General features: G+C 45.4%; 1 protein-coding gene across 3 annotated transcripts in view; it reads right to left on the bottom strand.

Annotated features, from left to right (window-relative positions):
* Nucleotides 1–568: 568 nt before the first annotated feature.
* LOC143359042 (ecdysone receptor-like) overlaps nt 569–22,439 on the bottom strand; it is a 60,302-nt gene continuing 38,431 nt past the window's right edge. For 2 of the 3 annotated variants that reach the window (XM_076796685.1, XM_076796682.1), the window contains exons 2-5: nt 9,748–10,157; nt 8,977–9,255; nt 8,268–8,643; nt 569–7,891 (exon numbers count right to left, since the gene is read on the bottom strand). In XM_076796685.1, the coding sequence (XP_076652800.1) occupies nt 7,647–7,891; nt 8,268–8,643; nt 8,977–9,255; nt 9,748–10,157 (1,310 nt within the window). In that variant the 3' untranslated portion in view covers nt 569–7,646. The remainder of the gene's footprint in view (nt 7,892–8,267; nt 8,644–8,976; nt 9,256–9,747; nt 10,158–22,439) is intronic. The other variant, XM_076796683.1, reaches the window with a different exon arrangement.

Here is a 22,439-nt window from a genome sequence, read left to right as displayed (position 1 = left end):
ATTCGCGCGCCTGACAGCGACGACTTCTCGATGAACGCATTCAATCATCGTCCGAACCTTAACTAATTTTCTCCCTTTGTTGTTAGTGTTGGCAGCCCCGAAAATTTTATTAGTCGATTGTTACACACTATCGTTATTCTTATTAGTCGGTTAGTCGATGGATTTACCTGATCTCGGTGAACGAACGATCACGATGAAGACGCTGTGACTTTCGCCGTGCATCCTTCACGAAAAATCTAGGGAGTTTTCCGAATCCCCTAGAGAACGTTTCAAGACCTGGACGAGAGCAGCGGTGATTTCAGAGTTTAAAAACGAGCCGGTCAAAAGTCAAGAATTTTATCTCACTTTGACTATAAATTCCTCTAAAAAAAAAAAGGGAACTTAATTGTTTTTCTTAATACCGGTCGGTAAAATAGATCCCGTTACAAGTGTCGTGCGCGCGCAATTTAAAATTCTCAGGGCTCCTTACATCTCTTTTCTCGCTAAAAAAAAAAAACAGTACGGACATAATCACGACGAGAAAAACATCCTCCCTCTCGAAAAAAAAAATAACATACGAACTACCATAACAAAGTATAATCATTTAACTTTATTTATAATAATCTTCAGCTGATTAGCTCCCTCCGTTCGGGCTCTCTCGTAGCTTTTTCTTATTCTTTTTCTCTTCCACAGCTTCGAATAAATTAAAAACGGCTCCCTCCTTTGTATCTCGCGATTTAACAACAAGAACCTTTCTCTCTCTCTCTCTCTCTCACTCACTCGCACACGCTCTCTCTCTTTCTCTCCCGCGGGGCCGAACAGGTAGTCGACCAATAAGAAAATACCGTATATCTGAACCGTCTGTCGGTGAATTACGAACGCGGGCCGAATTAAATCGCTTTTCCCATCTCGGCTTCACAACAAGAGTATCGGGTTGCAGCCGCACGGGGTGACCCTCATTGTTTACATTCCGACAGGTCCAAACAACCGTCCTCGATCACCTTTTCTGTTTACAACGGTCACGGACAGCCAAACACAACTAGGGACTCGATCTGAACTGCTAATTGACAGCTCCTGGACATCTAACTCTAAAATTGGGGGCTCAATCGGGGGGCCCAGGAGTGTACATAGGTCCCAAAATTGGGGACTCTGTTTTTTTTAAAGAATTTTAGTAGCGGCTGGGTTCGCAAAGAGACTATTCAAGGTGGAATAGTATAAAACAAACAACAGATGCAATAGATGATTTTTAAAGACACTTTTAGGGGCAACACAATTTTAGGTGTCAGATCCTCTACCTTAGAGGATTGTGGTTGAGGCCACTTAGACGGTTTGAAGAAATTAAATTATCTAAGACACGTGAAAATTTTGGAAATCTGCTAGGACCTGTCCATCGACTTTACAGTTAATGGGGTCTGACTAACACTCTTTTGTGAAACAATTCAATCGAGTATTCTAGATCTCTCTGAAGGACATGTGCGAGGACACAGAAGACTTTTATGGGTCCACTAGGACCAGTCCATTAACCGAGCAATAAATGTGACCTAGGTAGGTTGTAAAACAAGAGAAACGTTAATGGGCCCAGTCAGGCCCCAGACTGAACAGCTCAGGGCCGTGTGTAGTCCCATCAGAGGCCCCACTTTCGTCCAAAAATTCGATTTATAAAATGATTTTTCTATGAAAAGGAAGTTTCCTTGGCCAAGGAAATGTTTTTGCTAATGTTTGGTGTTGCAGTTTAAAGAGAAGATATTTTAGGAGACTCGCTACGGCCCTGATAGCGGGCCTTAGGAATTCCCGGCGCGGAGAGCGGTCCCTAGGTGTGTACAAGGTGTTCGCGTCCAGCGAAAAGAATTTTACAAGTTAGCTAGCGTTGTCGAACCGCAGGGGACACCTGCGTGTGACCATTCGAAGGTGTTAGGTTCATAATCCTGTCTTCTGGCGGCCATTAAAACAGGGCCATCGCCGTGGCTGCCAACCCGAACCCGAATGTAGCAAATGTCCACAGAAAGACACCTCTGACTTCAACAATATTCCGAGGTGCTGTCAAGGTCATCACACTAAACAATATTCTAAAAATTTTCCTGAGAGGTGTGTTTACTCACCCCCCCCCCCCCCCCATTGTTTAATGACTTCTACACACATATATGTACACATATACATAAACTTGATAATTAGATAGACAATTTAGAATAAAATAAAAATAGAAATTTTATAAAAATAATTTCAAGTAAAAATACGAAGCCTTCGTTACACCATTTTGAACAAAGACCTCAACTAGAAATCTGATAAAAATAATTTAAAATAAAAATAGAAAACCTTCGAATGAAGACCTCAACTAAAAATTGGAAAATTGTTAAAATCAGGGGGCCGGCTGTTAATGAACATTTACCGGGAATATTTACACATACATATCTGCGTCTAATATTATGTACATATAGGCGAAAGAGACACCTAGGAGAAACGGACAGACCAGGGTACCCGGGCGGACAAACAGACAAGAGAGATTTGCGGCACGATGCGCACACACATTATGGTACATAATCAGCGAGCGTGTGTATGTGTGTATGTGTGCGTGTCTGTGTGTGTCTACGCGAATGTCTCCGGTGTGTCTTCCAAACGTCAGCGTGTGTGTGTTGTGTGGAAATGCTTGTATGCAAGTCGGCATTCGTGTACGTGTGATCGACACATATATTCGGAAAAGGAGTATTATAGTTTTGTCACCTTAAAAAACACAGAAACTCGAGAGTCTACGCTTGGCAGTATCATGAACAAATCGCTCGCTCGTCCTCGTCAAACGGCAATTCGAAATCGAGCGGGCGGCGGCGCGAGTGTGTTTGTATAATATAATCATAATCAATAATAATAATCATCGATAATCAATAATAATATGTATACATATACATATATACCGTATATATATATTTTTTTTTCTCCGTGGTTTTATTATTAATATTATTATTCCTTTTTTTTTTTTGTTCTTTCTCAACGTTTTGCTGATCTCCTGGTTTAGATTAATCCCCGGGGTTTCGAACGCGCGCGCGGCTTGGTAGTGTGTACGTGCTTTGCCCACCTCGTTCGTCAACTATTCGTTATTATTTATTAAAATCGCGTCTCGCTCCGAGAGCCACGAGGGGAAAATGAACGACTAACGACACATTTAGACAATGAGAAGATCGACGTTCGACGGTTAACGCCCTTGGCAGTGATCGTAGAATTGCGTGTGTTATCCTTGCTTCGTTTTTCTTGTTCTTTTCTCTGTGTGTGCTTGTCCCTCTGGGCAATGGTGTGCCGCCTGCTGTCTGTCTGTGTGTGTGTGTATGTATGTATGTGTACCTGTGTGTACAGGCTCTCCCCACTCCCTCAACCCCCTCTCCCGCCGTTCCCCCACCCGCAACATTCTCTCTTGCTCTCCTTGCCACTCCCTCTCTCTCTCTCTCTCTCTCTCGTTCTCTTTTTACCACACTCTTACCGGAGAGCATGACCGGTTTCCGATTTGAAGGATGCGGTTCACCTTGATTCCCGAGCGTCCCCTTCCCTCTCTACGGTCCCCCACGGTCTCCTATGGTGTCCTGCCTTCGGGCGATCTCTCTCTCGAGAGAACGTCCGCCGTTCGTTGGAACACCGGGAATCCCAGGACGCAACGGGGTAGCCAGAAAACGCGGCCTGTGTCCTAACCTCTAAGATGACGACCTGCCGTCGACGGTCCGTGACGATACGGAGACGGAGGGGGTCTCCTCTTCCCCCCGTTAGGGAGCGCTATAGTACTCGCGCGCTGGCCCTGGCGCGCCGACACACGTTCCTCCCCCCCCCTCCTTTTTCTCCGAAAAGCGTTTTATTGCACGATCGCGTTGGATCCGTCGCCTCCGCGAACGCTGAAAGCGCCGTTCCCCCCGAACAGGCGCGTCCTACGGAATTTTTCCTAGGGATCTCTAGCTTTTAGGTTAGGATCGTTGCAAACCGGCCGGCCTGTTCGGACAGAGAGCAGATGGATCCGTGCGAAACACGTGTAGTCGATGGGCGCGCCAGGGCGCGCGACAGAGAACAACTGATTACGTAACTATAGAGACAGTGGTCTACCTAGGGCGAGTCGAAAAGGAAGTCTCGAGAGCGGACGACGTTGCAAGCGGTTCTCGCGGTTTACACTTAAACGTTAACGTTCGATTAAGAGTTTTACAAGTTGTTGGCGAAACGAACGGGTGTCCGGTGGTGTCGTCGACCCGCGCTCGACCTCCGCGGTGCATGGTGTCCCCGGGTCGACGACGCGCGCAAGAGGCTACTCTTTAGAGATGTATAATAATAGGCAATATATCGTCGCGATGTGCTTTGTGTGTCTTTAAGAAACTCCTGTTATCCTCCCCAGTATTCTCTCCTATGCTTCAACATTCACATTCTCTATCTCTCTCTCTCTCCCTCTCGCTCGATCTCGCTAAAAACGGCGATGCCTGAAAGCAGTCTGTTATGGTGGATGCGCGAGTATGTGTGTATCTTTGTGTCCGTGTGTGTATGTGTGTGTGTGGTATAACAATGCGTGCTAGTATCTCGGTGTGTCTCTGTACGGGCCCCTCTGTCTTGTCGCGCTGATGAGCCCCATTCTCTAGGTCTTTGTCTTCCCTTTGACCACGATGCAAATCACCCGGAGCCCTCGAACAAGTTGATTCTTCGATGTCCTCGCATTATCTCGGTCTTGTGTCTTAGCACTTTTGAGACAGGCTGGGTGTAACGGTGGTTTCGAGGCTCCAGGTGAGCACGAAGCTGAATTCAAGATCTGAAGCCGATAGCTTCGATGACAACCGAGCTGGAGGATTCTAATCGGATCTAACGATTCCCATCAAGGCTCCAGGTCACCACGAAGCTGAATCCAAGGTCTCGAGCGGATATCTTCAATGACAACCCGGTTGAAGGTCTCTTCTCTCATCGGACTCCTTTCACAGGGCTTCTTCAGCGGCGACCGAAGACAATGTCCACACATTCCAAGAGTATCTACGTAAAAACGTGTCGATGGTAGATGGCGGTGACGGTTCCTCCCTCCCGATCCACTTCCGGTTCATCCAAGGTGTCTGGTGCACACTCTGCGGTCTGGCAGTGTCCGCCTTGCGGCGTTTTACCTAGTGTACTCGCGGGGCCTGTAATCCTGCGTTTCCGTTTCCCGAGGCGTCGTCGTCGCGGTGAGATTATGATTGTACATCCTTTGATCTTTCGGCGCTTCCGACGACCTCTATCCCGTAGATCTTGAACAATTGAGAACGCGACCCCCGGGAACAAAAAGAAGCGCCTCGCGCGCACTTCCAGTGGGCGCTCGACGCTATACTGTGTGTGCCTAAACGGATAGATTGATTACAATAGTGAACGACGACGTTCTTCATGCGTCGGTCCCCCTCCCCCGTTACTATGTATGGAACTGTCCGCTGTCATTCCTCCTCTCGAAACGACAGAAAATTGCCAGCGCCGTTCGCAACACACCATTGAACATTACCGTCGTGCGTTCGATCGGTAATCTACTACGGAATTACAACTGCGTACGATCAGTTAATAGCGATTAGAGTTTAACACAGTGTTACACAACATCGAGAATCTTAGTGTACATGTACCTCTTGTCTGTGGTGGCGGATGCGTGTTGTTACCCTTTTATGCTCTTTCTTTTCCTCTCTCTCTCTCTCTATAGCGCGCGCGTCTTTTGTACATGTCCGATCTGATGATCCTAAATGGGATCGATCGGGCGCACGTAACAGTGTGTTGCTGTGTGTTTCTTGTGTGTCGGTTTTTTAGTGAAATCTGTCTCAAGGAGCAGAACCTACTCGCCTGATGGTTTCGACCTTCTCCAGCCTCCCGTTTTCACGGCAGAATGTCATTGGAATTCCCCCCCCCCCCCCCCCACAAACCCTGTTCCGCGTTTCTCCGTGCTAAGATCTTTGCTAACCCCCCTAAGCATCATTCTCTCTTTCATACTCTCTCTCTCTCTCTCGGTCATCCAGCGCGCAATTTAACGATAAACTCGACTCTTTCTCTCTGTTGATTTCGTATTTCTGCACATTTTTTTGTTATCTTTTTATTAAAAAATTAAAACGGACGGTTAAATTTCATGGTTTCGTTTTGTCGGTGAGCCGATGTCCGCTGCTGAAGGCACAAGGCTTTGCACTTGAACTCGGTCACCTAGCCTAGCTTCGCTGACTTACTACGAACCTACTACCAAACTAGCCTCGCTTACTTACGGTTTTTGTTACTTACTTCCTACAGTTTTTCTACATTATTCTCTCTCTCTCTCTTTCTCTCGCTTGCTCTCTACCTCTCACTCCATCAGTTTCACTGTCACGTCGCGCACACCACACGTTTCAGCCGATATTCGCGAAAAAGAAGGAAATTCCGGACAGCGCGCAAATGCCAAAGCCTCGTCTCCCGGGGAAACTCTGCTATCGTCCCTTTCACCTAATCTCGACTACTAATCGTCCTAGCAAACTTCTCTCTTTCTCTCATATTCTTTCTCGCACACTCGTTTCTCCCATCCGTTTCCCCTGCTCGTATAAACAATGTACATGCTAGCAATATATTATTATGCTATGTGTGTGATATAGACTCTATGGTATCCATTATGTATAATCGTATCGTTTTTTGTTATCATCTTCTTTTTGTCTGTTACGCCTCTATCTCTCTCTCTCTCTCTCTATCTATCTCTCCATCGCGAGAATTCAACGGGGGTGCCCGCTGCTCAACAGCCGGCCCTGAGCTTCCCTCCACACTCTCTCACTCTCTCTCTCTCTCTCTTTCCCCCTTATCTCGGCACGGCGGCGGCTACAGTGCAGATCTTCCTCCCTATCGTCTCCTCCACACCCTCTCCCGCTTCTCTCGCGACCTAATTGCACGCATACGGTACCACACTCACACTCTTTCGCTCCCACTCTCTCTCTTACTCACTTTCTCTCTCTCTCTCTCTCTCTCTCTCTCTCTCTCTCTCTCTCTCTCTCTCTCTCTCTCTCTCTCTCTCTATCTGGTTCCCTGTGTCCTTAGATTCGTAGTTGCTGTAACCATCGTCGTACAACACGCCTGCCTTAACCGTACCTTATACATTATACATTAGACATTTACATATCGATTCCGGGAGTAGCCAGGTAGAGGATATAGTAATAACATAACTGTAGGTAGCTCCTTATTACAGTCTCTGTACTGTCTCTACGTATCACAGCCTGGGTGCCTCGCCACTGCCTTCTTTTCCCCCTAATAGATCCTCTCGTTTCTCCATGTGTCCCGTGATCCTCTCGGAGCTCGCACAGTTCCCCGATTATAAATTCCCCGGTCTCCCGGTCTATGGGGCTCGTCCAGGCGCCACACGGAAATCTTCAAGTTCTTCGTCAGGTTCCTCTTCATGTTCTCTCTCTCTCTCTTCAGATTTTTTGTTTCCTCTTCGTCCTGGACCACAGAGCGCGGGTCGACTCGCGACGCTGAGGCAGTGGCATGCTGGTGCACTAGTACAAGTGTGTGTTATATCCGTGTGTGGTTGTGTTCTTCGTCGTCATCTCCTTCTCTTCGTCGCTGCGCTCCAGCGTCGTTGTCGTCGTCGTCCGTGTCGTCGTCGATCGTCGATCGTCGTCAGTGTTGACGTCGGTGCGGACTCTGGTTGAAAACACTGTTTTGTTTTAGCCGATCGGCGCGGGCGCCGGTGACCGGCTACGGGGGAACTAGGGTGTCACGTCCCAGATCTCGGCGAGGAAAACTGGCAGCTTTTTGTTCTTGAACTTCAGACTGAAGCACATCTCGCTGTTCTGGTTGCCGAGGGTCCGCAGCTCCGTCAGCACGGACAACAACTTCGCGAAGATCGTGCCGGACTTTGGCCTGCGACGGTTGTCCACGTACGCCTTCAACGCCTCCAGGTAGATCTCCTGGATCTTCTCCACCTTCCAGCCTTCTAGCAGGTTCGGTCTCTCTGCACAAGTGACAAAATACAACGGGTTCTTTATTGGGAGACTCCAGAGATCGATGTCGGTCTGCGCAGGCCACCGTGTTTGATTCTGTTAGGTTAGGACTATGGGACACAGGTGGCGTTCTTATTGTCAACCCAACTATTTAAGGTTAGGAGGTAGCCTCTTAAGGTTAGCAGAACTTCAAAACCTAAAGCTGTTAATCAGTTTAGCTAACAATAGATGGTCAGCAGATCTGGTCAGAGTTGGTAGCCATGTTTTAAGTATATAAAGGTTAGGAGGTTTTTTTTTTGAGGTTAGGAGGTTGAGGATAGGATGAGACCTAAGATTTCCTCGTTCCACCAGAGCAGTTTCAAACTAGTTTAGAGGATTTGCTGTTACCTGAGAATATGACGATGGCCGTCAACAACGCGTACTCCGCGTTGTTCACTTTCATGGCGTACATCTGCCGGCAGAAGTGCAGCAGGTCCTCGATCGTCTCGCCCATGCCTGCTACATTGTAGCTGTCCCTCGTGTACGGCTGGTTGTTCGCGAATATTATGCTGTCCGTTTGCACGTCGTACTTTCTCGCCATACGGAGCATCATCACCTCGCTGGAACAGGCCTTCAGCAGAGCGATCTGATCCTCGCGCAACAGCTCGTCGAACCCGGGTAACCTCTTCGAGAACTCGACGATTAGCTGCACGGTCAGGATCGTGATCTCTGTGATGTGCCTGAACTTGTAATCACTGATATCCTCCCCTTCCGACGGGTGGTTCTGCAATCATACGAAAAATATTAGCAACTTACTCAAACACATTTTCATTGATCATGCGGGGGGATCACTGTCTTTGTAATTACTCGGCTGGTACACTATAGGTTGCTACTGGGATTATTCTTTTAGGTTGGCAAGCATGGGACATCTGTACTGTAGTATTTGAATGAACTGATGGGGCTATAGCGGGTGTCCAGATCATTTTCCAGGGATTGGCAAGCCTGGGTACGTGACCTAGTCACTGAGGACTAGCTTCTGAAGCTTTTGAACATTGTGGGAAGCCCGGGGTGTGTCCTATCATCTTTTAGATAACTTCCTAGTAGAACGTGGACTTACTGTGATCCTTTTCAGATCATCTTCAGTGGGCTGCTCGTACTCGTTTTGGAAATACACGAGCCTGTGTATCAGCTCCTCCTGTTCAGGACTGATGGGTTGCACGTAGCTGAAGGAGCTGACCGGCAACAGAATGCGACTGCTGCCGGACGTGGACAAGGACTCAGCTTCCGCTGGTTCAATCTTCACGCCCATTTGATCGGTGCGTGTCCCACTGCTCGGCGAGCCATTCATCGTTGTACTGTTCGGTTTGTCCTTCTCCTGCAACGGGAAATGAACCATCTGAGGATAGAAAACACACATTCTGTCTAGCCAAACGGTTCAACCCCTCGCTCCCGACTGTCCCAACCCCTGCGGACTGGGTCTATTCTGACCCGACAATTTTAGCTTTTTAGCTACTTATCGAGTGTTGATTTCCAAAAAACCGAGGGATCTAGCAAGCTGAAATTTTGTACGGGTATTGCTTACACACTTGGAGTGATGATAGCGATGTCTTAAAGGACTTAAAGGGTAAAAGAGTTTAGAAAAAACTATATAACTCGCGTAATTTTGATTATTTTTACTTGAAAAAAATCACGCGTATTCTTCCAACGCCGTTAAATATTTATGCAAAATATTAATGCGAAAGGTTGGACAGTTTTTCTGAGAAATATTCTTATGTGAGATGTGGGGTTCAGAAATGTCGAGTTTCCAGGGATTGGAGGACAGCCCAGGTAGCTAATGATGTTTCTTCCTCAATTTGATGATGTTTGAGGTGAAAGTGGGGGTACGCACCTTCTGCGCCTTCTTCTCCTTGCGCTTGACGGCGCACTGGTACTCCGGCACGACGCACTCGGGCCTCATGCCGACGGTCAGACACTTCTTCAGCCTGCACTCCTGGCACTTGCGCCGCATGTACATGTCGATCTCGCAATTATTCCCGTATTTACACTGATAGACCGCATTCTTGGTGATGCTGCGCCGGAAGAAGCCCTTGCAACCCTCGCAGGTCAGCGCGTTGTAGTGGTAGCCGGAGGCACGGTCCCCGCAAACAAGACACAGCTCCTCCTGTTGTCGTGGCGTAGGACCTTTCTTCTTCCTGGCGTCGCAACCATCGCCGCCACCGCCTCCACTGCCGCCCCCGCTGCCGCCGCCACTGCTCCCGTACCCGTTCAGAGATCCAGGCTGCGACAGTTCGTCCCTGGCTGTAATCACAAGTTCAGGGTCACGTTAGACGTCAGCTCAAGGTCATCTATATGTACAGACTACATTCATTCCACTCGTCTTCATTCATTAAATTTCATTATACATTCCTGCAGCGGATCATTTGTTTCAGTATAACGATCGGAGTTTTTATGATTTACAATTTTTATGGATTTTATGGATTATTTTTATTCGATAGGCTGATTAGATTTGTCTTAAAGAATTCCCAAAGGTCTACAGTGTATTCTCGATGTATGTCAACAATACGGGTCTTGCCAGGGACCTGTATCGTGTAGGAGACATCTTCAAGCCGTGCTATGTTTACACTCGCGGTAGTGGGGATAATTCCGCGACGTTTATCACCCAGGCCTTGGCGACATATATGGAGAAATCACTGTACTGACAATTTAGAAAGTATCCTTAGATTTTTTGAAAATAAAAAAAAACGAGGAAAGATATCAAAATGCGGTTTGGGCCGTTGTATTGTTAGATATTCAGGCCACAAATATTTTTCTTTTACCAAATTCGGTTCGGCACCGGATTCAGGTTTGTTAAGCTGCAAGAGAGTGAAAATTGTTTGTTTTGATAAAAGGCGAGTGTGTGAGCTAACTATGAGGAATGACTATGTAAAAATCGACCTGGGTAAGACACGAAGGGCAGAGAGGATTCACGGCGAGCGCAGTGGAGTGTATCGCGCAGCGCAATTTGTCCAGGCGAGTTCCTCGCGAGGTTTCCGGCGATTACGAGACGCGTTACGCGCAGCGCGGCGCTGCGCGTTTGCCTGGAGCGTGCGCGCGCGCGCGTGTAGCACACCCGGTGACTCGATTCGAGCCGCGAAGGAAACGGGTTCCAGTAACCTACGTGGCGACATCGCCTCTATTACCCTCTTTATCTGTGAAACTCGTCGAATGGAACGCCTCTCGGCCGCAGCCGCGGAGAACCGCGCGCGGTGGAAGTCACGGTCGGTGAAAGTACGGCTGCACGCGCCTTCTCGCAGCGAAGCGGAATCGAACTCGCCGCGGATGGAAGCCTCAAGCCTCGAGCGAAACTTATGGTGAACCTTAGGCTACCAGGAAACTCGAAAAATTCTCGATGCTCTTATTTAGGGGACGTGTGCCGAAGTTAGATTATTGTTTATCACAAATGGCCCGACAGAAATAATTCATTTTTTAATTATATGTGTATTGTGGTCTAAAAAGCTGGCGGACTAAGTTTCAACAAAATCGGATGGCTTGTTCGAAAGTTATGTTCATGTTTGTGTACACACCTCTGTTCTAGGGGTTTACATTGTCGTTTGAGTATTGATGACAACGGAATAGATCCATAGAAATTTTTTATATTTTGTCAGTATTTGTATAATGATGTAAATACCTGCTGTAGCAAGTTTGAGTAAAATCGGATCGTTCGTTTAAAAATTACGCTCAAATTTATGCACACCCCTAGGTGTCTGTAACCTAAAACCATTGGAGATCGTGCTCCCCGTAAGTCCAAAGAACACAGCAATAATAAACTTCGAAAGAGAAAGATAACTGTCTGAATAGTAAGAATAACAGAGTTGAAAAGGGAAACAATCGTGAACGCGATTCAGTCGAGAAAAGTGGGAAACTTGAACGCTTGGTGAAGAGGAGCTGCAGAAGAACGGTGTGTACCCTAGCTCACCCGGAAATACTGATCGCCGTGAAAACATCCGCCTGGAACAGTGAGACACTGACCGTGCTAGGTGGTCACTCGGTTATTACCCCTACTTTATGGCCGAGGCAACTCGACTGGCAATCCTTTCGCGTGTGTGATAACTTAATTCCTGCTCATCTTTCTGTCGGTTTGCTTTCTCCGGGAAAGTCCACGACTGTGTGTCCCTGCTCTGTTTGCCTAGTTTCTGAAGCTTTTCGTCCCGGAACGTCTGCCGCCAGTCAATCGTGATTTAGAACTGAACTACACTCGACATAAAATCCCTTCCGTTGCGCGATCATGTTTTCCGTGGCCACGGACGAACCAATGATGTTCTCAAACCGTTTTTTGTGCCATTCAATTCAGCACTATCTCTAGATGGATAAACTGGTCGAAGACAGATCGCGTTCAACGAAATTATAACTTTTCGAGGTCAAAAACTCCAACTCAAAACGGCACGAATTTTCTGTACAGCTCTCAAGGTACGCAGACTCGAGTAAACGTTGGGTGAAGTGATACACTGTGTATAAAATTGGGTTTGATGGGTCTAGATGGACTGCGAGGACTGATTATGGCCGCGCCAGGTCGTTAATTTGTTTGTTGAACATTAATAAACACGATCCTGGGACCGTTAGTTCCAGAAAAACGCGTTCATGTAGATTGCTGTGCAAAAGTCAAACAACCTGCCATAAATCGTTAATTATTCACAACGATGGCATCGACATCGTAAAAAGCGAGTTCGAGGTTCCCCGGTTGCGTCGAGAACATCCACGGGATCGCATTGCCGCGACTGGTAGCTCTGGTCTACAATGTCTGGAATCGCCGAAACTTCGGGGCAAGTTTCCAAAAACGATCCAAGGGGCCTGGGGAAACCGAGGCTCGATAAATCAGCGGAACGACTTGACTCGCTGAAAATCGATGCCGCGACGGGCTTGTGTACATATTGGTAAGTAGCACATAACCATTTTATCTAGAGCCGAACGGGCGGGTATGGTTTCCTAGCGCGAACATCGTACAGCATCTCCTTCAATTGCATAAATCCTTCAACAGTTAAATTTGGCGCAGTTGATTTGTTAGTGCAAAACGTAACTTCTAAACAATTTTCAGGAAACAAATTTTAAGTAGTTCGACGTTAAATGTTTGAATCACACCGCTTTTTAATAACCTTATTCTGAAGATAGGTGCTGGAGTTCTCGTAAGGGGTTATAATTTTAAACAAATGGCTCGGCAGAAATAGTTTATTTTTTAACGGTAGTTGCTTTATGTCTTACAGAGCTAGCACAGCAAGTTAGAACGAAATCGGATTACTTGTTCAAGAGTTATGCTCATATTTGTGCATATCCCTTTGGGCCTAGGGGTCTACAAGCCAAAACCAGTGGAGATCGAGGTTCCCGCAGGTCTCCAAGAGTACAATGGGCAACCCAAGACCCGAAAACATAGTCGGAAGCTTAGAACCATGCTCCCGGACTTTTTCGACCATCGGAAGCCCCGAAACCACGGGAGATGCCAGAACTCAATAGGCTGAAAGAGTCCAACGACCGACAGCGCAGGACCCAAAATCCTAGGAGAAAGGGCTGCAGGCCGATCGACTCCGTCGAGTATCGCAGCCAAGTTCATCGAGAGCGGTCCGTGCAAGTGTGCGAGCGGTCTCTAGAGTCTGTGTACAGGGTATACACACGTTCTATACTCTACGCAGCAAGGTTTCCGTGCTAGTTAGTAGCTCTCTCACGGCGGAGCAGTGAGCGGCCTTGACTCTGGCTCGCCGAGTGGATGCCTGTGTAGCCCGCGGAGAGCACAGGTAAAGTAAGTATACAGCCCGTACACGTTCCCCTGCACGTGTCCTTCTCGTTCACCAACAGACAGCGAGTCTTCGTCCTCTCTCTTCGGCCGGCCAACGTGTCTCTCCCCTCTCCTCGGCCCCTCCCCTCTTCAGCCCCCGCGTCCTACCCCGGCCCTCCCTTTCGTCCCCCGCCCCGCACGGCTTTATCCGCCACCTTTCGCCCGGATAGGCCGTCTCGTTTGCTCGCTCGCGCGAACGTCGAGCCTCTTCTTTCCTTGACGATCTGCGCTGTCGCTCTTGCCAAGAGAGGAAAGCTAAAACGGGCCAGTGAGCACTGCCTCTCCGGCGAGCAGGCGAACCAAGCTTCCTCTCCGCGAACAAGGAGAACGGGTCCTGGGATCGAGCCCGACACGCAAAGCCCCCAGGCGACTGGGCTGACCGGGCTCTGACAGGGTTGAAAGGTTTTTGGGCAACGTGGCGATGCTGCGCGCTCTGGGTTCTTTGAAACGTTGGGTACCATGAGGATTTAAATGCCTAGAATAGAGGACAGAGGCGGGATTAATTTTCGGGGTATTGGGGGTCTTGCGTTGGAGTTTGAGGTAGCATTTTGGGGTTGGAGCTGCTTTGAGAAGACTCAAATGTCTGGGGTTTGGGAATTAGGTGGGTTGAAATTTTGGGAGATTTTTGCGGAGTTTGGTTGGAGGTTGGGACGCTTGGATTTGGGATTTGATTTAAATGCCTGGAACTGAGGATAGAGCTGCGATTAATTTTGGGGTTTTTGGGGGTCTTGCGTTGGAGTTTGAGGTAGCATTTTGGGGTTGGAGCTGCTTTGAGAAGGACTCAAATGCCTGAGGTTTGGGAATTAGGTCGGTTGAAATATTGGGAGATTTTTGCTGAGTTTGGTTGGAGGTTGGGACGCTTGGATTTGGGATTTGATTTAAATGCCTGGAACTGAGGATAGAGCTGCGATTAATTTTGGGGTTTTTGGGGGTCTTGCGTTGGAGTTTGAGGTAGCATTTTGGGGTTGGAGCTGCTTTGAGAAGGACTCAAATGCCTGAGGTTTGGGAATTAGGTGGGTTGAAATATTGGGAGCTTTTTGTGAAGTTTGGATGGAGGTTGGGATGCTTGGATTTGGGGTTTGATTTAAATGCCTGGAACTGAGGGTAGAGGTGTGATTAATTTTGGGGGTCTTGCGTTGGAGTTTGAGGTAGCATTTTGGGGTTGAAGCTGGTTTGAGAAGGACCCAAATGTCTGGGGTTTTTGAATGAGGTGAGCTGAAATTTTGGGAGCTTTATGTGGAGTTTGGATGGAGGTTGGGATGCCTTGGGGGTTGAAGTAGGGCTTTACACTCGAAGTTGATTTAGGTTGAAGTGTAGAGGTTTTAGGGTTTAGGCTTTAAACCAGGTGCAGACTTTGAGTTACGCTTTAAATTATGCTCCGGCCAGAATATTGAGACTATGAGCTGGGCTCAGGTTCTCGCTGATTCAAACCCAAATGGTACCATTAAAATTCACAACACTGCTCATGCCATTCTCATTCCACAAGATGTTACATCACAACCATTTTCTCCATTACCTCACAAATCAGAGTACAACGATCTGATTGACCTACAAAACAGCACAAAATGGAGATCATGTGGATAGAATGGTAAACAACAATCTACCAAATTTGAACAATTTTAATAATTATGTTCTACATCTCTGTTAAGATTTGATTTAAGATAGTTGTGCTAGTATATTCAAACTGGGTAAGTTCGAAGCTCTCGAGGAGGAAACTTATGGCAGCGCTGACTACGAGCCCGCGACAAGATGGACGACTAGCGGCACATCGCTCTAATGCCAGTGACTATCGTTGAAGTCTCTGGAAATCGCCGTATGGCTCGGCGCGCGGCCGCCATAATTCGCAAACCATCGCGATCCGACGGGGCTCCTCCATTCCTGTCACACATTTCTCGAAATTGAAATTCCCCGGCGAACATGGTTTCGGCATCGCGAGCCTAACTCCAGAGGAATTGCGAGAGGCCTAACTCTCGAAGCGAACCCGATCGACAACTTTCCAAATCGTTTATTCGCACAGATATAATTCTCGATCGACTGTAGTCTTACTTATTAGCAATAAATATCATTCCATTTCAATGAAATACAAAATACTTGAATATAAATTGTGATTTTCTCATTTCCTTGTTAATTGGATTGCTTAATAACATTTTTTACTATAAATTTCTTATGAAACGATATCACCAGTTCAAATTGCATGCGTTTTCCCGCCGTTTTATTCGGAACGCTAGGATTATATGATCTGGTGAACTGAAAGTCATAATAAAACAAAACTTCTAGATAAAATTATGTGATAAAAAACAATTCTCACTGCAAAACGTTGCATTTCAAAATTTTCTTCCCGCGATTTCATAAAAATTTGTGTAGAAAGTCGCATTGCATTTCAAAATCCACACATTTTCCCGCCATTTTTCTGAAACGCTATAAAATGGTAATAAATCGCGAGATACGTTTAAAAAATGTCTCAAACCAGAAAGGCGAGGGATAATCGACTGCAACAATGAGCCACCGGCATTTATCCATGCATCGCAGATAAGAAAAACGTCCGGACGTCCGGAAAATTGCAAAACGCAATGGAAAAACTAATCGGCGACCTTGCCCTACCCCCGGGGTCCCTTTAAATGGCGGCACCCAGCTCTCGGCTGTCCGTCGAAGCGACACACGGACGCATACGTAACTAATGGATGTCATATCCGGTCACGGTACGCGATTTGATAAGATCTGAAAACAAAAGGAGGAAAAAAAAGGCGAGCACGACCGGCAACACGCAACGGCCATATTCGCAATCGGAAGATAAACATGGGCGCAGTCGCGCCAGAACAAAAAAAAAAGTCCCACTCTGCCCAACCATAGTTCCCTTTTTTCATTTTTCATTGGTTGCATTCGAAACTTTTCTTTGTGCTAGACCGTTTCAAAAAGTCAACTTTGTATTTGTTTTCTTTTTCTTGTGGTTGAATGTTTTTTAAAAAAATTCTTTTTTGAATGTTATAAAACGATTCTACTATGGAGGATATCTTCAAAAAATCTTTTTCCTTTGTGTTTTCATATGAGTCCATGTTTTGAAAACTTTATTTTGGAGTTTCGTATAAAAATGAAATCGTAAAAGACGTTTTTAAGATAAATCATTTTTGTGGACACGATTTAAATATTAGATCTGGTTTCTGAAATTGTCGAAAATCATTTTTTCACTGGAAAAGTGACAAGGTATTTTGGACAACGTTCTGAAAATAGCATTTTTAGATTTTTTATTTTCGAGAATCATTTTTTGACGATCAACGAATCGCGTCACGATCGATTTCTTCGACGTCCATTGAAAAATCACCGAGCACAAAGGGACAATGGACAAGCGACGAAGCAGAAGAAGAGGAAGACGAAGAGGAAGAGAAGAAAACGAGGGTGAAGAAGGACAAAAACGAGCACAGGAAATCCATGAATCATCGGCGACGAATTTATTTTCGTTGGAACGATCCTACGCAACGTGGACGATTTCGAAGGCCTCCGGGAACTCATTCCGTATTCACCGTGGACCGCTTGCATGTTGAAACGACTGTGAACAGGACTTTAATCCGCCTCGGTTTCACGGATTTCTTTGAAACTGCCTTTTCGAGCTATCAACCGCGACTGCGGTCACGAAAATCGCGTGTTTCACCCCGGCCGCCATTTCTAACCACGAGACAAAATACGTAGAAAAATCCCTGGTAAAAAACTGGACAGAAAACACCTGAAACAGTTCTTTCTACGAGCTACGGTTTTCGAAAAAATTCCGTTCAAAGTCGCTCGACTCTTCTCGAGCAATCACCCACGGAGTCAATCTCAAATATTATTTATTTATTCCTGACCGCAATTTTTAACCTCGAAACAAAATACACAGGCACATTCCTCGTAAAAAGCTGGCCAAAAAACATCTATAACATTTCGCTGTAGGATGTATAGCTTCCGAGCAAATTCAATTTGAAATTAGTTTTTGAATCCGCGCGTCCGGTGGCTTCGACGCCGATTTACTCGAAGACTATTGGTCCTAGAGAAAAAGTTGGCTGACGCTTTTTGTTCAGTTTTTCACGGGGAATCGGATGGCGTTGGTTAATTTCAGAAAGCTCCATTGGGAGGCACCGTTTCACCGGTTGATTCGCTTCGGAAGCGGTCGAACAGAAGGAAGGTAGGCCGTCGCCGACAAAAACGATCATTTTCCCAGGAGCAGCGCTCGTTTCTGAGTAATGGGAGTTAATGAAACAAGATGATTCCAAATGTTTCCATCGCGACCGTCGACCACTGATCCAGCTGAGCGTGACATTGGCCGGCAACGCCGGATAGGATTTATCCTTGAACCGGAATATGGCCGTCGGTCCGACAAACGACGATCTACCGGGTCGCTTTACCAAGAAAACTACTGAACTTTCAACTAATCACCAGAGATCAATATTTAATCCGATGAAATTGAAAATGTATAAATATGCACGCTCACTATGCTGCATAGGAGCACCACAGCATCTACCTAACAGTTTTTTATACGGATACCCATAGATTTTCTTCTATATTCTTGTCCAGCATAAAAAGACGAATCCAACGAACCCCATAACCATACCATTCCGATTCTTTAATCTCGAGATATTCGGATTGGAAAATTTTAAAAATCCTCATTTCAGACAAAAATATCTCGAGATTACATAATCAGAATGGTACGGTCATGGTAGTCGTTGGGTTCGTCTTCTCGAGCTGTATGACAATATCGAAGTAAAAATATAAGGTGTCGTTAAAAAAGTATATCGATCACCTTGAATGTCGTAAAAAGAATGACCTTGCGAAGAAACTATATGCAAATCAATGAGTGTACTAAATTAAGTGAAGTGCAACGCAAAATGGATGAAGTATGAAGGTTGAGGGGTCTACAAAAGCTGCAGCGGAGGTTCGTTTTCAACGAAACTTTCGCGATTCGCGAAATACTTTCCTGCGTGCATCCGATTTACTCTGATTTGCAAGCTGATGTCGCAGATCCTCGGAACTCTGTTACGCGAAAGTCGCCACGCGGACGCACCGGATACGGTACTTTTACCGGAGGGAATGCCACCTTCGTACCAGCACAGAGAAAACGCTGACACAGTCCTCCGCGGCAGCGTTTCCCAACTTGAGGATCTTTAAAATCGCTCTAAACACACCCGAGTTCCGTTTGACGCAATAAAAAACAATAAAAGTATATGAAACATATTTGTTCTTAATTACTTGTTCATGAAACTCTTACTAACATACTCCTGACATTTTTCCGATTAAAACGAGTACCCACATGACACACTTAGGAGAACATTTCATTGTGTAATCCACGATTCAGTGGAACCTCCAGTATCCGAATTCAATCGAGGTTCCACTGAATCATGGATTACACGATCAAATGTTCTCCTAAGTATGTCATGTGGGTACTCGTTTTAATCGGAAAAATGTCAAGAATATGTTAGTTACACCGACATAGAGCCCAGACGTAACCTAAATTAAACCAACACAACATAACTCGGAATCAATTCAACTCAGAAACACATTCCACTCGAAACTTCCACAGAAATTTATCTAAAAAATTCTAAGGAATAAGATACCTAACTCAGACAGGCCTAATACGTTTCTTAACCGAAGGTAAACCTAACCCAAGCCTAGGAGAGCCTAAAAATGTCATAACCGTTACTTTCAAAACACTTTAGTCCCCGGAAACAAGCCACTAATTCGCAGAGCAACATTCCGGAGGTGTCGCGAGCTGCATCTGAATATAGACTAGCGTATTTTAACCGTAGGTACTCTAATTATTCTCCGCTTGATAGCCGGCCAATTTCAATTTATTTTCACCTTCAATTCGCCGCGAGTCCGCCTATCTGGGATAGGCTATGAATCAGAGCGTCCTCAAACACTTCAGACACGGACCATCTATCCTGGGTGCCATTCTACTTAATCCTCAACCTGTCTACCCAAATTGTTACCAGCTATAGTAATCACTAGGAACATAGTAATTTATAAAATTATATATAAATAATTTCGACACATTTCCCAACACATTCGAGAGGTTTTTCTGATTAGAATGAGTCCAAACACGATACAATTTGAATCATATTTGCCTGTGTAATCCATGATTTAATAGAACCTCTATTATCCGAACTTATCAGTGAAATATGAGTGTTTTGCGATTTAAACGAGTAAATATGATCCAAACAATGTCGTGTTGGTACTCATTTTAATCAGAAAAATGCCAGGAACATGATGGTAACATGAAGGAATCAATGTGGTCAGTGTCTATAAATAGTATAAGTGATATATTTCGGTCCCCAAATTTGGTTTAGGTATTTTGAGAGATTTCTGATCGGAGTTAGGTTTGCGACGATAGGGTTCAGGTTGGGAGACACTGTTTCCACAGGTTTCTGATATCGTTCCCCATGTACGTGGCTCGTTACCATTCCACGCACCGCTCACTAACACACGCCGACTGCCACTTGACGACCACCGACGACCCACTTCTCTTGCTCGGCCGGTCGTTTTGTTGGTCGCCGGTTGATCCGAGGCGGTTTTCCCGAGACCGGGAAAAGTTCCGGCGGATTTAACGATCAGCGATCATGGTACGCAGCACCAGGTGCCATTTTGTGCTGGGAGATTTGCTGCATCGCTTGCTATGCTACTTCGTTTCGGTGGAATCAGAAAATCCTCTGCTTTAATACGATCTAGCACTGTTTCTCGTTCAATTCTGATTCGAAAACGAAGATTTCCACGCAACTTTGTTCCCCAGGATTTACCATTTCGAGTACCATGCAACATTGTGTCGATGACGTCGAACAATCTGTTTCGACAAAATGTGGCACTGTTTCTTATTGAATTTTGTCTTAAAAATGAAAATTTCCACACATCTTTGTTTTCAAAGATTTACCATTTCGAGTACCATGCAACATTGTGTCGATGACGTCGAACAATCTGTTTCGACAAAATGTGGCACTGTTTCTTATTGAATTTTGTCTTAAAAGTGAAATTTTGCGCACATCTTTGTTGTAAAAAATTTACCATTTTCAGTGCCATGCAGAAAAGAAAAATCTTCTGCTGTGGCTCAGTAGATCGTCGTTGCCGATTACACGTTCTTATTCGATTTTGGAAATGGATGCTCACATCAAGTTTTGTTTTCAGCTATTAAATGATACAGAAAAGTGAAGTTGAAAGAAATGTTTTTAATCGTTTTTAAAAGCGAGGGAGGTTGAAATAACCGTAAATCAACGGTAAGGAGTCTGCAGCAGGTATGATTATTAGACTGTAGAGGTAAATTGAGTTGAGTATGCTAATGGAGGTAGCCCCAGAAGCCTCGATTTACGCCAAACTCGACCAACTTATAAGGATCAACCTGATACACCAGATTATAGTGGCTAGACGTTCCTTCTACGCGATCGAGTCTCTTCTTTCTCGAGTGAGAGTGACCCACTGACCTCTTCCTGCCTTTCTCTCTCTCTTTCTCTCTTACTTCTCGTTACCATCTGCCTCTCTCTCTCTCTCTCTCTCTCTCTCTCTCTCTCTCTCTCTCTCTCTTCCGTTCTTTCTCCAAGCCCTTTTCTTTCTCCCTCGAGAGACTCACCTTGGAATTCTTCAACGAAACCACACGTGGAAAAATGGACAAAGGTACCATCTTTGGTATTCCCTGACTTCAAACAGGTGAGCTGCGCGTAATACTTCGACCCTGTCGTAATCATCATCAAGAACTGCCATCAAAATCTTTGATGCGCACAAGAATGTGCGAGAAAATTGCCTATTTCTTATAATCTCCTTTTAGGATTAATTACAAGAAAATTAGCGAGTGGAGAGCAACAATTTGTCAGTTTAAAAAAAATTCCACAAAAACTCGCTTTGCAAGTTTTATGTTAAAACGAGTTGCTGAAGAGATTCAATTTTTTAGTATTGACAGCCACAATTTTTGATAATGTTTTTTCAAGGCAATCATTAGCTCAAAAAATTCCGGAAAAATTGTAAGCAATTTCTAAAAACATCTTTACAATAAGAAAAAGTCATTACCGTCAAAGTAAAAATAAAAATGTTTAGAAACGGTCTGTAAAAACATTCTCAATGGCGTTCGTTTGTTAAAAATCAGTTTCATTCGAAATGAAAATAGTACGAATGAAACTTTGTGGGAATATTTTAATTAGGGCCGTTTATGGCTAGGCGAGCGCGATCGTCAAAGAATTTTCTGAGAACGATCTCCGGAAGATCTTTTCCGAAAAGAAAACGGCGCGCGGCATTAGCAAGCAATGAGAACGGGGACTTTAGCGATGTTAATTGCTTGCAAATTGCAGAGTGGTGTAGGATAATTATACGGGCTCGTAGCGCAACATCGGTGCTGCTACTGATTCTGCCTCGCTTTGCCTCGCCTCGCCTCGTTGCAACAGAGTTTATTATGAGGCAATGCAAGAGAAATATTTGGATTTAATTTCCCGGGGAGGTTCGAGGGTGCTTTCCGCCCCTTTGTCGGGGGAGGAAAGACGGTTAAACGAGCTTTCGACGATTTAACGTCCCGCTTTTATATTAACCATTCTATACTAAACCACTTGTTCACTTTATGTTCGAGTGCTGTTTTGTATTCTGATTTTCTGTATCTAATTATTTAGACATGATTATTTGACCCATTATTTCCCCCATCGTTTATTCAAATTTTTAACCCTTGGATGGATTTGGTGCATTTTATTATTTAGACGATTATTTGATCCGCTGTTTATCCAAATTTTTACAGTTTTGTGTTTGGGCTACTACTGATTGTTTATAAAATCGGAGAATGTTCAAAT

This window comes from Halictus rubicundus, chromosome 11, assembly GCF_050948215.1.
Source record: "Halictus rubicundus isolate RS-2024b chromosome 11, iyHalRubi1_principal, whole genome shotgun sequence".
Taxonomy (NCBI): domain Eukaryota; kingdom Metazoa; phylum Arthropoda; class Insecta; order Hymenoptera; family Halictidae; genus Halictus; species Halictus rubicundus.
Note: the sequence above shows the minus strand (reverse complement) of the source record. Positions and strands in the feature narration are given on the sequence as shown.